This window comes from Pocillopora verrucosa, chromosome 4 (assembly GCF_036669915.1).
Source record: "Pocillopora verrucosa isolate sample1 chromosome 4, ASM3666991v2, whole genome shotgun sequence".
Classification (NCBI taxonomy): Eukaryota; Metazoa; Cnidaria; class Anthozoa; order Scleractinia; family Pocilloporidae; genus Pocillopora; species Pocillopora verrucosa.
The window spans coordinates 25,398,306-25,414,534 of record NC_089315.1 but is presented as its reverse complement, the minus strand read 5'-3'; the positions used below and the strand labels follow the sequence as shown (position 1 = coordinate 25,414,534).

The 16,229-nt window shown below is 38.5% G+C and overlaps 2 protein-coding genes and 1 pseudogene across 2 annotated transcripts; 1 reads left to right on the top strand and 2 right to left on the bottom strand.

The window, feature by feature from the left end:
* Positions 1–317: 317 nt before the first annotated feature.
* LOC131775955 (early endosome antigen 1-like) lies at positions 318–9,119 on the bottom strand. Its single transcript, XM_066166090.1, has 6 exons — positions 8,759–9,119; positions 7,938–8,104; positions 7,697–7,724; positions 1,553–4,224; positions 1,244–1,359; positions 318–574 (listed from the first exon to the last, which is right to left on the bottom strand). The coding sequence occupies exons 1-6, from the start codon at positions 9,063–9,065 to the stop codon at positions 418–420; spliced, it is 3,447 nt and encodes a 1,148-aa protein (XP_066022187.1). The 5' UTR covers positions 9,066–9,119; the 3' UTR covers positions 318–417.
* LOC136280120 (golgin subfamily A member 6-like protein 22) lies at positions 4,260–7,639 on the bottom strand. Its single transcript, XM_066164807.1, has 6 exons — positions 7,616–7,639; positions 7,122–7,316; positions 6,714–6,908; positions 6,254–6,501; positions 4,392–5,741; positions 4,260–4,329 (listed from the first exon to the last, which is right to left on the bottom strand). Exons 1-6 carry the CDS (start codon positions 7,637–7,639, stop codon positions 4,260–4,262), a joined length of 2,082 nt encoding a protein of 693 aa, XP_066020904.1.
* A 3,936-nt stretch (positions 9,120–13,055) lies between the features above and the next one.
* On the top strand, positions 13,056–14,961 carry LOC131775987 (uncharacterized; annotated as a pseudogene).
* The last annotated feature ends 1,268 nt before the right edge of the window (positions 14,962–16,229 follow it).

The following is a 16,229-nucleotide window of genomic DNA, read 5'->3' as shown; positions in this document are numbered from 1 at the left end:
TACAGCAGAGACTTCGGGATAAGCCAAGCAGATGCTAGGTTCATGTTTTGCAAGCGCACACTGTTACGATCAGCAATGTCGAAATTGTCATGTTCATAAACAGAATGATTAGGGTGGCTTGTTTCTAAGGGCCTGTGAGCTGTAATAAGAAGATTGGTCCTTTTCTTATTATGTACTGTCCCCTTCCCTAACACAGAACAAAAATGAACATCTTTTTAGAGTATTTTAATGTATTTACACTTAATATAACGTCAGGGCACGAATGCTTTCTTGAAGGTAAGAAGGATACCCTCTCTAAAATAAAATTCAAGATTAACTCAACTGCATCCAAAATTTTCAATGATAAAAATATGTCTTATGTCATCGCACTTGGCTCAGTTTGCCAATTTGTTGCATCGGAACTTCTCCTGCAAAACATTAACCATTACACAGAAGTGTCGAAACTGAATTAGGTGCTCCGTGTGTTGAGAAGTTCTGCATAGTATGGTCAACCTCAGCGATAGTACTGGCGCCGTTAAAATGTTGATCTCCCCGTGTTTCAAACTGAAGTTCGTCCAATCTAGAAGTATACAACCTGCAATTAAAGGTAGTAGACAATTTCATTTCTAAATTATCCGATGACAGAGGGAAGTTCGAGAAAGTATAGAAATACCACAGAAGATTATGCGCTATGAGAGGTAACTACGCGGCCGGTAATCATTGGATCCTAGATCTATCTTTCAAATTTTATAAGTTCCATAGAATAACCTAGTATAAAAATTTTGGGCCAAAAGGGTTTGTTTTCACTGGCAAAAAACCTTCGTCTAGATTTGATTCACCACCAACCCTCCTATCACTACTCAGCCTCTTTTATGCGGCAAAAATTATACATTCTACAACAGTTGTGACGAGGGTTGCAGCTTTAACTAAAGCCATATCATATCATTAAATTTTCAACCTCGAATATTGCATTTCTAACGTTTTGATTGGTTCGTTCAACTCCGGTTATCAGCTCATATTCCGAGTCACTTTACATGGAAATACATTGAGCAGAGCTGAATAAAGCTCCAAATATCCAAACGTTCGGGATTTAATGTAATTTAATAATTAACAATAATCTCATCAGACGCTTGTTGGATATGAGACTAGTGATACTCAACTCGGCGCTACGAATTTCGTTGGCTATTTACCATCTCATATCCAAAATCCACTAATGGTATGATTGTTACATATCCTAGTAACAAAAAAAATGTATATTACTGACCATTTATTTTCAGCGTCTCCCTGACTAGTGGCTGCCACATTACTCTCGTCTTCCAAAAATGTTATTTTGTACGCATCTATGTGTCTCCTGGCTTTAAGGATGCTAGAGGTGCTTTCCTATGGATGATACGAAAACAAAATGAATTAAACGTTTAAAAATATGCATGTCAAAATTACGGCACATTAATTAATTCCAAAAAGAGCAGAAAGTGAAAGCTGACAATTGGATCTTATGGTGTACTCTTCGTGTACATCGTCTCGTGCTTCAAGATCGCTCTTGCGTCTGCGCTTAGGGAGGGAAATATCTCACCTCACATGATGACTCAGAGGACTTCCTTTCGTGCCCATCTTTCGGTAACTCAGTCCCGCTGAACTGCCTATGCTTCTCCCTTGTAAGACGCGCTGTAGGAGCTAACAGTGCTCTGTGTAGGTTTGCGTTCTCGTCCCTGCTATTTTCAAGTTGAGTTGAGAAGCGTTTCAATTCGTCTTGCATCTTACCCGCATCTCGGGTCTTTCTCATAGCATAAGTCCTAAGGTTAGCACAACGTTCATTTTGCTTCTCGATAATGGATACGGCAATATCTAACTCTTTTTTCACTTCTGTAAGGGTTGTCTCAATGCGAGTTATCTCTAAGCCTTTCTCTTTGTTGACTTGTGTCAATTCTTCAATCTCTTTCTCCGTCAGACATAATTTGGCCTCCATTGTTTTGAGAAGCGTGCATTTCAAACGCAGGGTTTCATTTGCGTCATTAAGGCTGGCTTCGTTTTCTTTTAAGTATCTTTGCGTCTTTTGAAGATCCTCTTCCTTGTTTCCAAGACACTGTATGAGCTCGGCATTTTGGCATTGAATATCTTCAAGCTGACGTCGCATGGACGACAATTCCTTAGCACTGTCTTTGAAATTACTCCTTAAGTCTTGAATGACTTCTCCTTTTTCATTCAAATCATCCCTTAATTTGTCTAACACTCGCTCTGCATAGGCTTCCTTCTTTTTCATTACCAAGCTCGATGCGGACACTCCTCTCGGTCTTTGTACCAGGTTCTTCAGCCGTTTTCCCACGCCTGCTATAAACCAACCCCTCTCCTGTGTATATCGTTTTGTTCCTTTTTGAATGAGATTCAGTCCATTAGCTTTACCCTTTCTAGCCTTAGCCTTCCTCTTGAAAAACTTTTTGTTCGACTTTTTGCGTGCAATTTGTTGAGTTAACTCATTGATCTCGTCATGAGCCTCCTGCAATGAACCTTCTTTCTCTTTAAGAGATATAAGAGTCTCCTCTCGTAGGTCATTCATCTCTTTCAATTGCTTCTCAAGTTTTTCGATGTCCTCGGTCAATCTTTTTTCGTTTTGAGAGTTGCACTCAAACACCTCGACAGCCCTTTTCAGAGCCTCTTTTTCCGACTTTTCGCGTTCCAGTTGTTCTGTGAGCATATCGATAGTGGCTTTAGCTTCCTGTAGTGAACTTTCGTTGTTTTTTATAGACGCAAGAGTGACGTTTGTCATCTCATCTTTTTCATGTAAATGATTCTCAAGAAGTTCAATTCTCTTTTCAAGCTCTTTCTCTCTATAAGAACCAACCTCTTCTGCTTCCATGGCTCTTTTTCTCAGAAGCTCTTTTTCTGACCTTTCCTGTTTCACCTCAAGCACTAAGGCATCCACTGAGTGAATTGTGTTTCTTTTCATGTCTTCCATTCTTTGTAATTGAGTCTCAAGTTCTCTTATTCTTTCAGACTGTAGTTCGAGGCGGTACTTGTCACATCTTTCCTGCCTTATCTCTTCGATTAAACTTTTTATCGTTTCATCTTGCTTCTTTATGATGCGGTAATCTTCCTCCATTTCCTTCTCTTTGCTGTTCACAGACACCGTTGCCGCCTCAGTTACATTTTTTAACTGATTCTCTAAAAGTTGGACTTTTTCTCTTAGTTCAGTCAACTGGTCATCCTTTTCGTATGCCTTTGATATTCTTGCAGTCAAAGTGCGGTTCTCTCTCCTCAACCTTGTTATGTGATCTTCAAGTGCTCCTGTAATTTTCGATTTTTCACATCTTAACTCAGACAACTGGTAACCTTTTTCTGATTCCTTTGATAGTTCCGATGACAATGCAGACTTTTCTTGTTGTAACTTTACAATGTCATCTTTAAGATCACTAATAGTCTTTGATGTTTCGCATTTTAGCTTATGCAACTGCGTCGTCTTTGTCACATTTTCCTTCTTAAGAATCTCTATTTCTCTTTCCATGCTCTGCGCAATATTTTGAAAGCTACAGCTTTCTTCTTTAAACGCGTCCACTTGGCTCTCCAACTGAGTTACTCGCTGCTCCTTCAATGCCAGGGATCCGTTTAGTAATTCTACTTCTTCGCGTAAATGTCCGCATCCATGGCGACTAAGCTGCGTATTCTCCTTTTTCATTTCCTGCATCTTTATCTTCAGCTCATCAACCTCAAACGTCAGATCTTCATTGCGTTCTTGAGTGTTTTTTAAGCTTTCCTCCAAGAAATCAACATGACCCCTTAACTGTTTTCTTTCTGCTTCAAATGCGTCCACTTGGCTCTCTAATAAAACTGTTCGCTTTTCATTCAACTCTAGAGATCCATTTAGTAACTCTACTTCCTCACGTAGGTGTCCACATCCCCAGCGACTGTGATCCACCCTGTACTCTCTCTTCATCTCCTGTATCATTATCGTCAGCTCATCGACCTCAAATGTCAGAGTTTCATTACTTTCTTGACTGTCTTTCAAGCTTTCCTCCAAGTAATCAACATCATCCCATAACTCTTCTCTTTCCACCATAACCTTTTCCAAGAGTTCATTTGCATCTTCCCATTTTTGCTCCTTTCTCTGGAAATAACTTTGTAAATTTTCCAGCTCTCTTTCTTTGTACTCTTCCTTAGACTGCAGTCGCTTTACCTCAGCTTTGCTCCCATCCAGGTCAGCCTGTAAAGTTTCTATCCTCTTTCGGTACGTTTCAAGTTCCTCGTTTATGATGCAAATCTGCATCTCGAGCTCGGTATTTTCCCTTTTAAGTTTCCCAAATTCCATTTCCACATTTTGTTTGTGGAGCTTTGGTTCTTCCTCTGAGATCTTTTCTTCTGATCGCGATGTATACTCTTTTTTACTGACAGGGATAATTGTTTCCAAAGCCTTGGACAACTCTTGTTGAATGAAATATTCAGTTATGTTGACGACTGCTGCCACCGATTGCTCATATCTCGGTAAGGCGTCACATTCATGGACATTTTTCTCATTGTCCTCATTCTCAGCACTCTGTGAAACTTGAGACCTGCTTTCCTCTGTGTGCATGTCTCCCTCAACTTCATCAGGGAAACAGTCAAAGTTATCCTGTCGAGGCATCTCCTCCTCTGGGTTACTTTGTTGGCTGTCAGCTGTTTCGTCGACCACAGAGTCTGTATGTCCCAATATTAGCCTATCAACTTCAGCCAACGTCTCTCCTAATTTCTCAACCTCCGCTCCATTCGTAATTAATCCAGAAGAGTGAGGTGCTTGAACTTGCTTAGACTCTGCGATATCTGAAGAGGTGTCGACGTATGGTTTAATTCCATTTACTCTCGGGGTATCATCATTTTTCTCTGTCGCCGTTGTATTCGTATCCTCTATGGCCTCATTTATACACTTAGCAACTACTTTAGTTTCTTCCGAAACCTTTGAACTCTTAGCTGAGAGTTTCTCAAGTTTGCGAGCAACTTTTCGCTTCTGTTTTTCGATCTTCTTACGCTCTCTTTGTTCTAACTTCTCTCTTTTAATCGCCTTCTTCTCCAGTCTCTTCAACTGCTTTACTTCTTTCCGCTTCTTTTCCAGCTCTTTTACACTTTTGTACTCTATGATCTGATACAGCTCACGTAACACTTGGTTACCAGCGTCTTTGTTTATAACGGTTTCGTTTCCTATGGTGAAATCTTTGTTTTTCTCACTCTCTGAACTTTCACCGGAATTCTTATCCGGTTGATCATACCCTTCTGTTGAGTCATTTTCATCAGCCGTCCCTTCTTGATATTTACGTCGTTCGGTTCTTATCTTCTGCAGTCTATTTGCGACTCTCTTCTTCTTCTTGTCCATTTTTTCTCTCCATTTTTTATCCTTGAGCTCTCGTCTTTGGCCGATCTCATCAAGGCGTTTCAAGTCTTCTTTTATTTCATCCCGTCTCCGTCGTATCTCTTCAATCTCATTTGTGATGCAATCTTCCCTTGCCTGGCTCTGTTTGATCTTCTCCATTGTCTTGTTCATAGATTCGACAGCCTTTCTGTTTTCCTCTGCAAACTGTGCCTTGAGCCGTCTGGATTTTTCGTTCAGCTCAGCCATTTTCCGTTCGTATCCGCTGGACTCAGTGAAAGAGTCACAGTCCAACTCTTCCTCGCTCAAAACATTTTCTTCCATCTTGTTCTTTGTACCAAACTCTGTTTCCAGTCTGATATTTTGTGCCGAGCTTGTAACAGTGGTGTCACCTTTAATGATTTTTATGTTTTCCTCTTTTTCTTCTGTCTCCCTGCACAAAATTAATTCATAATGGTCAACTACACTGAGGTCTTAGATAAATTGCTCGTAATTTTATGTTATACGCCTCATCAAAAATCACCTCTTTAAGAAATTTAAAACTTAGCAAAACCTTTAGGCTTTGAAAACTCTGCTACCGTAAAGCTAGCCACTTCCATGTTTGCTGAAACCTTAAATTATAAAACCAGACAATCCCCAATTCGCATATTATTTTGCTTCAATCTCCGGAAGTTCTGAGACTGTTTTCTATATTGAATCAATTGTGACAAATTGACCTCACAAGTATATTGCAGTGCGGCCAGCACACAAATATACGTTGAGACGCATTAGATATAATAATCATGATGTCTCACTTAATGGAGTAAGTTTTTATTACTAGAAAGCGTGCACAGCTACATGTTGTATCATGTGAATTCTTTACCCTACTGGCCTCAGAAATGAAATTCAGAAACAAAAGTTCACGGACTGTAAAAGAAAATAAAAAGAGCAGATATGAATACTAACTTGTACTCCTCTGTTAGCCATTGGGGGACATCGGGCATTGCTTTCTCGTCGCAAGATTTTGAGTAACATTCAAAGTCGTCGCCAATCTTGCTACCACTGAAATCTGATTTGGCTCCCATACGAAGCTTTTCCTCATGCACAGGCGCAACATTACATTCAAAATCTGGCGTGACCTCTTCCGCCTTCGCTGCAGATGATTTCTCTCTGGCTGTGCATTTTTCTCGTGATTCTTTCTCATCCTTGCATACCTGCTTATTTAAGCACAAAATGCGTTGTTTTTGCTGCAGTTGCTATATTTATGGATATACCTCCTCATAAACCTAACATTCCTAATTCGCAAAGATGTAAAACAATGGCTTATCACGATATTAAGTTCCAGGCCCTCCAAAAGAGACAGTTGTCACCGTGAAATACTTCACCTGTGACACTTGCCGAAATGACATTTTCCTCCCAGATTTACCTGTTTCGACTCTGTCTCTGTTGGTGTAAACTGTCGTGGTACACGTCGCCTGACAACGGGCGTGGTTTTCTGAGCGCGCCTATAACTGCTTTGTTTAGCTGTGGTAAGCTCTGACGTGACCTCTTTTGCCTTGGCTGCAGATGATTTCTCTCTAGCTGAGCTTTCTTCTCGTGATTCTTTCTCATCCTTGCATACCTGAATATTTAAGCACAAAATGCGTTGTTTTCGTAGCAGCTGATATATGTCTGGATATCCCTCATAAACCTAACATTCCTAATTCACGAAGATGTGAAACAAAGGCTAATCACGATATTAATTAAGTTCCAGACCCTCCAAAAGAGACAGTTGTCACTGTGAAATACTTCACCTCAGGTATTTTCTGAAATGACATTTTCTTCCCAGATTTACCTGTTTCGACTCTGTCTCTGTTGGTGTAAGCTGTCGGGGTACACGTCGCCTGACAATTGGTGTGGTTTTCTGAGCGCGCCTATAACTGCTTTGTTTAGCTGTGGTGAGCTCTGACGTGACCTCTTTTGCCTTGGCTGCAGATGATTTCTCTCTGGCTGAGCTTTCTTCTCGTGATTCTTTCTCATCCTTGCAAACCTGATTATTTAAGCACAAAATGCGTTGTTTTTGTAGCACTTGTTATATGTCTGGATATCCCTCATAAACCTAACATTCCTAATTCGCGAAGATGTGAAACAAAGGCTAATCACGATATTAATTAAGTTCCAGACTCTCCAAAAGAGACAGTTGTCACTGTGAAATATTTCACCTCAGGTATTTGCGGAAATGACGTTTTCTTCCCAGATTTACCTGTTTCGACTCTGTCTCTGTTGGTGTAAGCTGTCTTGGTACACGTCGCCTGACAATTGGCGTCGTTTTCTGAGCGCGCCTGTAACTGCTTCGCTTAGCTGTGGTGACATTTGGCGTGCCCTCTTCCGCCCTGGCTGCAGATGATTTCTCTCTAGCTGAGCTTTCTTCTCGTGATTCTTTCTCATCCTTGCATACCTGATTATTTAAGCACAAAATGCGTTGTTTTTGTTGCAGCTGTTATATTTCTGGATATCCCTTATAAACCTAACATTCCTAATTCACGTAGATGTGAAACATAGGCTAATCACGATATTAATTAAGTTCCAGACCCTCTAAAAGAGACAGTTGTCACTGTGAAATACTTCACCTCTGGTATTTACTGAAATGACATTTTCCTCCCAGATTTACCTGTTCCGACTCTGTCTCTGTTGGTGTAAGCTGTCGGGGTACACGTCGCCTGACAATTGGTGTGGTTTTCGGAGCGCGCCTGTAACTGCTTTGTTTAACTGTGATTGAAGGAATGGCACTTTCCGTTTTCTTGTCTTGTTTGCCTTGAGTTTCTCGCAATTTAATACCTGTGATCAAATCAAGATTACCAATTAGCTTCCCCTACGAAAAATTAGGTGCAAGCTTTTCATTTCTTTAGCAAATGTTATGAGGCTGTCTCTACAGAAAATTGCCCCCAGTTTGAGCAAACGAGCATCGACTAAGTGGCTTGAAATAAACAAGATGGTTGATGAATTTAGCAGCTAAAAGAGACTTTTTTAATTCTGGATCAAAATCTCAACAACTTGAGGAAAACCTTTATTTAGGTGAAGTTAAAATATGTAAATAAATAAATAGATAAATGAATAAAAATTAAAAATGGAATACTGAACAAAGAGCTAATAAACAAATAAATGAACAGAAATGTGATGACAAACGAGAAACAATTAATAGTATTAATCGTTTTCTACAATAAATAGGAATTTAAAGTTAAAAACAAGTCTTAGTCATTGAATTTTATAAATCGAGGAACATTGAAATAATTTCTTTTCAGCCCGGTACAACGTGGTTTCCGTCAATTTATCTCAGTTGCTGCTTCTTTTACCTACGGCGTATGTTATGATACAGACAATATGGTGATTCTAGCCGTTCGCCTGAAACCGTTTTATAAAATCTCTTCAATTTTCGATATATTAGTTCGGTGAAAAAATTGATGCTGGCTAACTGCTGAGAAACAAACATACCTGAATCTCTTTCAAGAGGTTTTCCTCCTTGAATAGTTTTGAAATTGATGGGTAGATTATCTTTTGATTCAACTTTGGTCTTCCTCCCATTCACCGCAATCGGAATCCGCGATAACCGCTTACTTTGAACTTTGCTCTCTAAATCTTTTTGCAGACGCACTTTTTTATCTGCTTTGTCCCTTGAAGATGAACTTCTGACATTCTCACTGCATAGGCGAGTCATTCTGACTGGTATTCTTGATTTCAGTTGTGGAGGAGGAAGATGTTTTTGGTCGTCTTTTTTTTCGGGGCGAAACCAAGAAGCCATCGCGTCTCACCCGCGGTTTTTCTCCCGCTCGAAGAAAACTCAAATAGAGTTTGTTTTGTTTTGTTTTTGCAGTTTAGTTTCTATAGTATTTGATTTTTTTGGTTTGTGTTAAGTGTTTTTTTCTCAAATAAGACTGTGAACAATCCAAATTTCCAATGCTCCGAACCTCGATACTGACCGCACCGATAGCTTAAGCAAATGATTTTGTTTTGAGCGAAAATCCATGGAAACCATCTCTTACGAGTTTTTCGTCACATAGATCGAGGAAACCTTCGATAGCTCACGCACTGGAATCCGATATTCAGTCTTATAAATATCACAATTTTGTGTCCAAACTTCATGACAGTGAAAACTTTGAAATTGTTTGTCTTTGAATAGTAGCCAACACGCAAATATAGATCAAAAGTAAGATATTTTCAAGTAAAGAGGAACTCAGCCGTTTTCCACAATATCGACTGACGTTCAAAGACGCCAAAGAACAGCGCCAGGGAAAATTGTGAGTCTTTGTAATAACTAGAGAAAGCTCCATCCCTTCTTGGATCAAAAAAGATTCCTTTATGTTCGAAAAATAATCTCATCGTACCCTTGCAGAATTCTTATAGTGTCTTTCTCAGCTACATATAGATCAATTGAAGTGAGTGGGAAAGTGTTCCCCCATTCATTCATCCAACGAAAATGGGTTTGACTCTTCCAATGAATAAACATGGGCTTCTTTCTATCTAATCAGATCAAATTTAAAGCAAATAGACTCCACGCTAGGAATGGCAGTGTACTATACGGGACTAATGTACATCTGTGAGCTGAGTCCATCGATATGAACACGCCGCTTAGTAGCACGTTTTTTTCGCGAAAGAATCCACTATTTCCCTTTGATCATCAGGAAAAGGCGTAAAGTTGCATCAAAAGTCCATATAACTTTGCGAGGAGGGCTGTATCCAGAAGAACACTGTAAAAATTCAAACTGATCGACCAGATAGTCAGAAGAAGGAAACCTCAAAATTCAGGTGCTTCGAGCAATCTATGGAGCAACGTCGCGTATCGAGGATTTGCGACGCAAGTTTTCCTCTTTAGAGATATATAAGTTACATATCTCTAAAGAGGAAAACCTGCTTGTAGAAGATGCAAATATTAATGGTTGTGTTGAAGATCCCCTTAAATGGTTTGAAATCTTGGTTCCTTGACTTGTTTAAAAACTGGTCAAAAGAATTTTCAGAGCGCCATTGAACTAAGCTTCAACGTTGTTTCATTTGTTTCATTTCAAGGCTTGAAATGAAGGTGAAAGAGATTATAATGAAGTTGAAGGGTTTTTAAATTAGAAAGAGAGAGTTGTCAGAAGAGAGGAAGAAATTGCAAGAAATCTAAGACTGATTGTTATCCCACGAAATTCCTAGGAATTCCAACTCAAAGCACCAATGACTTTCCCTGAAAAGCTGTAAATTTAAAAAATTTCCCAGGAATTTCTAGGAATTTTCAGGAATTTCTAGGAATGTTTTGGAATTACTGGGAGTTTTAAGACAAATTCTTGAGGCTATTAATATAAAATAAATACTAAAAATTCAAAAATCCCTGTTAAAATTCTAGGATTCAATGAAATTTATTTACAAGCTTAATCAAGGTTTACATGTAAAATATTTTTAAAAGAAATAACAAAAAAATCAATTACTTTTGTAGCATTGCTGATGTTTATCTTAATGGGTTGACAGTTATGCCTCTGTCCATATGTGTTAATAGAAAAAGCTAAGCTATTGTAAAGTATCTTCTTCCCTAAACAGCGTGTTTCCCTCACATTTAAAGGAAATGGCAATTGTGGTCTCACTGTTCACAATCCTGGTGCCCATCTAGCAGACTATGTTGAAGGATGGGGTCCCCTGTGGGCATAGTCCACCTTTGGGTTTGAGGACATGAATGGAACCATCATGGACTTGACACATGGCACAGGAAATGTCTGTAGACAGGTACTTTTAACAGACAGTTAATTTACACCTAACACCTTTACACCACCCCACTGCATGGTCACCTCATTAATTTGGTAACCTTGTTATTATGGTCAATTTTGTTTTCGAAACAAAACAAATACAGTACTTGAAAAACAATATTTAACAATATTGAAAACAATATTTAACTTAAAGTAACATGATGTATGTATGGCCAAGTTTGCTTGAAAAACACACTGTTATTAAAGATATTAATCTACTTTTTTCCATTCATGTTTTAGAGTTAATTAAAAATCTAAAGAAGGCATAGAATTGCTTCATTGCTGGAGAGACTAAGAAACTGTAGGTCTACCACAAGAGTTAATGGAGAAGATTGATATGGAAGTTATTGGAGGCAGCAAAGTTTAAGTGCAACGAATTCTCAAGAATGGAGAAGTGTTTTACTTTAAGGAGTACACCAGAATGGTAGAGCAGAATGGCTATGTTGTCTTGTTTGCATGTGGCAAGGTTGGAGAGGTTGAGTGTTTTGTTTGGGATAGGCAGTCTGGGATCACATTGGCAGTCTTTAGAGAAGTACAGCCAGATCTCCAGAATCCGTTCTTCTTTAGTGAGGCTGGTCATCACATATTAAGGATGAAACAGGAATGGGTAAGGAAAACTGAGGTTTTCATTTTAAATTACAAACTAAATTTTATACCATACCTGAAAAATATAAAACAATTTTGTTGATAGCTGACTCAGTGAAGAACAATAGGTAACCTTAGAGCTGTTATTATTGAAGTGTGACTTGCAATTTTCATTTGTATATGAAGAAGGACTAGTATTTTGCACCAAAAATGAAAGGAAGTAATATTTTTTAGGAGGTCCAGTGACCTGGACATTTAAGAAATTTAATTATGAAAAGAAACTCGGTTTGTTCTTCACTCTAGTAACAAGTCTTATTTTTAAATATTTTCAGACTTGAGTTTCAAGTAAAAAGAATCGAAGAAATCAAGGAAAAGGTGTTATTTCTTGAAGGTAACAGTGACCACCTCTGTCTAGTCTGCATGCCAAATGTTTGTGGAGTGTGTGGATAATCTTTGAATATTGGAACTCTTACAAAAAATGTTTTGTAAGAATAAAAAGAGCAAAAAAAAAAAAAAAAAAAACAGCAACAATAATCGTGAAAAAAGAAAGATTAAATAGGTGTTGAATTTTTTTGTCTAAGGCATGAAGTTTCTACTAAAAATAATCTGAAAAAAAGGTCTCTGACAGGTTTTGTACATTGGTAACTTGCATTTAACATAATTTACTACTGCTAATCATGAGAAAATCCATATTAATGTAAAGATTTACTAAAATTTAGTTTGAATAATAAATTTTTTGATCTTTAAGCTATAAACATACAGGTATTTATATCTCTTGGTAAATTTTGTATAGCATACCTTTTACTGAGCCAAAGTTTTAAGGTTCTAAAATTAGTCCTTTTCTTAAAACCTTCACATTCAAGGTATTGAGAATTTCTTGGAATTTATGTGAACTTCAGGTCATTTAAACTGTCTCAAATTTTAAATTCCCAGAAATTCCCAATAATTCCATCTTTCTCAAATTGTGGGTAGTTTGTATAGCTGAGAATTCCTAGGAATTCCAAAGAATTCCAAGTCCTCATTAAACTGGAGTCTTCCTTTCCCAAAAATTCCCAGTAATTCCAAGCTTTTCAAATCAGAGCTCATTTGCATAGTTGGGAATTTTTGAGAATTCCTAGGAATTCCTAAAAAACTGGGAATTCAGTTTGCTAAGCTCTTTTCTTTGAGTCAAATGTAGGATATTTTCTGTACTGAAATATTGACGAGTAAGTGATCAGTTACCAACACAGTGAGGGGTCTTCAATTGTTTTATGCAAAGTATCGCATTTACTTCAGTCTATGACAGGAATGAATGTATTTGAATTTGAGGTTGATTCAATAGGAACCATGTTCAGACAATATGGGATCATTACATAAATAGACTAGGAGAACAAATTAACCTTTTTAAATAAAAGATTAAAGGGGTAGATTTAAAAAAAAAAGAACTACTGATGCTGCATCTTTGCATAGTGCAAACTAAACCCGATCCAATTTCCAATCAGTCCAAACTACCCGTCGAAAATAGGAAGAAAGCCAGCAGCCACGGAAAACTCAAATCAATTCAAGTATTCATAAGGTTGGTCGTGTTGATTTCGGAAAAAAAAAATTCCACTTGTTAACGACATCATATAATTGTCCATTAAGTAATAGAGAACTTGGACTGAATCAAATCGAATTATATTTCACGCATAGAATTGATTTGAGCTGTGTAAGGAGTTATAGTCGTTTCATCAACGTTCAGTTCGCAGACTACATTACACGTACTTTGAACTGTTACGTAAACTTAAGGTGGTACGTAATAAAACTTGAGTGCGAGACGGTTACATTCTCAACAGAAGATTCAGAACGTAACAAGTGCATGCAGAAATTTGTACTGAATTGAAATTTAACATTATACCGGTTACTTTTGTGAGGCATTCATGATAGTTGAAATTACTCCTTCCGAGGTTGATTGTAGTCTGAGTCAATTGTATCAATCTGAGTCGTCATAAAACGCCTACGATGTTTTCTTTTTCGGTGGTCTTACATTTGGTATTTCGTTGTGTTTATGAAGATGCTTTTATTCCTAGGAAAGTTCAGTGACTTTCGGGAATCCATATAGTGCGTTTCTGGCTGAGCAGAAAAAGAGAGAGGTTGAATGGGCTACTAATCGAGCCAACAAGAAAGCGAAATGCACGGCGACCACAGAAAAAGATTTGGAGGCCGTAAAACAGCAGTTAGCCGCCAAGGAGGCTGAATGTAAAACCCTGAAGGGACAACTCGACAACATTCAGCTTGCCAATGTCTCTGTTGTGGAAGCTGTGCATAACAAAGTACAGGAAAGCGTCTGCAAGGTAAGCACATTGATCAATGTTAATCTGAATTTTCAAAAATGGATGAAGAAACATTGCAAGAATACCATTGTCTCATTTTCTACTTCAAAGATGTCAATCTAACTGAGGTTATGATTGCGAATAGCATGTAAGTGTTATTTTGATAGGTTCTTCCAATTTCCCTTATCACACCAAAATTTTAGAATTATTTTTAACTGGTGGCGAGTAAGCAGGCTTAAGTGTTAGTATCTTATAAGTACCTATGGAACTAACGCAAATTACATTTCTACAGATGATGGAGACATTACAGGACACACTGTCTGCAATGGAGGATAACAGGTCTCTATTCGACTAAACAAGATTGAGCAACGTCTGGATTCGTTAGAGAAAGTGGTAAGTAGTTGCTTTTTTTTATATAATTTGCGTAAGCTTTTCGTAAAATAGACTTGTTAGGAAAACTGCACTAGGATACTGAGTATCTTTGAACCGGAACTGGAAATAGACCCTGTTTGGTGTCGTTGGTCCGAAACTAACGAGTGAATATCCCTACTTTCTAGTTCAGTGATCCAGGAGTAAATTGTGGTCCATTTCCTCAGACCGGTAACTTGCAAACCATCGACCAATAGGCTTTGGCATTCCTCAGCGATGATCCGATAGAAGTGTTCGAACCAGTGCCTTCAACTCCACCAGCACCAACTACCACGCAAACACCGGCACTCCAGCCATCAACCCTCGAGGACGACATAGTCGGTGAAGACGTCATACGATCGTTGGTGACGCCCAGCAAATCGAAAGGGGTACGAGACGTCTTGGAAAAGGAAAAAGAGAGGCACCGGTGCGCTCTGAAACTTTTGCCTTTCTTCTATACCTCGGAAGAGCTGAGCAACAGCTTACGAAACTTCAGGCGTTGAAGGTGCTAGTGTTTAGCCGTTTTCCAATTGAATCTGCCACGGAGAAAGAAAAAGTGTGGAAGTCCATCAAAAGTAAAATTAACTCGAAGTGTCACCTTAGCAAACATGTACATAAGCTTGCTCGTTCCTCGTAATATAAATAAAGTTGAACTGACCTTATGTTGTCTAGCATCTATCGGGGTGTGTTTCAGCCGCAGTGAGCTGGGTTGGTATATTTCGCAGACCCCCAGTCGATGGAATGCTAAATCGGCTACTCTCTTTCTGTTTATATCATCTTGATTCATCGTTCTTGGTTTTATTGACAATCATTTTAACGGCCCCGCTTGGTGCGTGACACCGATTCGACCTTTTATTTGCAATGGAACTTCATTGCGTTATTTGATCTTGAAATGTCTCGGCTTCAGACAAGGTGGCGGCATTGCATATGCGAATTTGTTTCGCGAAACTTCCGAACAGGAAAAAATGAAGTTCATTTTCAATAATAATAAGAATAAACAAAGGAGAAGATTATGAGTTTCTCGCGGTAGCCGTTCAGGATATTCGGCAGCGAAACTGTTCTCAGTAAATTGCGCTTATTTCATGAATGTCACACGAAAGCGGCAGTAATTAACCCAGAAATAAAATGCGTAAGTATATGCTAGTTATTATTTTTCAAATTATCATGCTCAATGTTTTCGCTTTAAAGGATAATTATCCGTTTTCACTCTGAAAGTTTTTCCGCAGAAGATCTCGCCGGCCCAACCACAGCCGTTAAACATTAATTTTTAGCTCATCGTTTGTCGATTTTGGTCAACCGTTTCTCGGTTTAAGCTATCCGTTTTTGGACTTTGGTCAACTGTTTAACGTTTTGGGCTGACCGTTTTTATTTTTGGTCAACCGTTTAACAGTGTGAGCTATCCGTTTTTGAACTTTGGTCAACCGTTTAACGTTTCGTGCTATCCGTTTTTATTTTTGGTCAACCGTTTGAAGGACTAAGCTATCCGTTTTTGGACTTCGGTCAACCGTTTAAATTTTTTGCCATCCGTTTAAGCGGTTATGGCATCCGTTTAAACGCTCGAGTTAGCCGTTTACTATCCGTTTACAACCGTTTTTGGAGACCGTTTAACGGAAAAGCGTTAGTGTCCGTTTTCCCATGGAGGGTCACATATTACAAAATGACTTTGTTCTATCAACTGAGTTGATAGAAAAAGATCTAAAAAAAGATCTATCATGATTCCTTAATGTTGATGAAGGCTATAGTACATGTTTGAAAACCATAGATATTTCAACCTATACCTAATGAATTATGAATAATAATTCCCTCAGTTACAATGCCTGGCCATAATTGTTCAAGGGATAAATTTTGTGTGGATTATTCAGAAAAATCTGATAATGTATTCGTAAACCTGGGCTAGTACAAGAG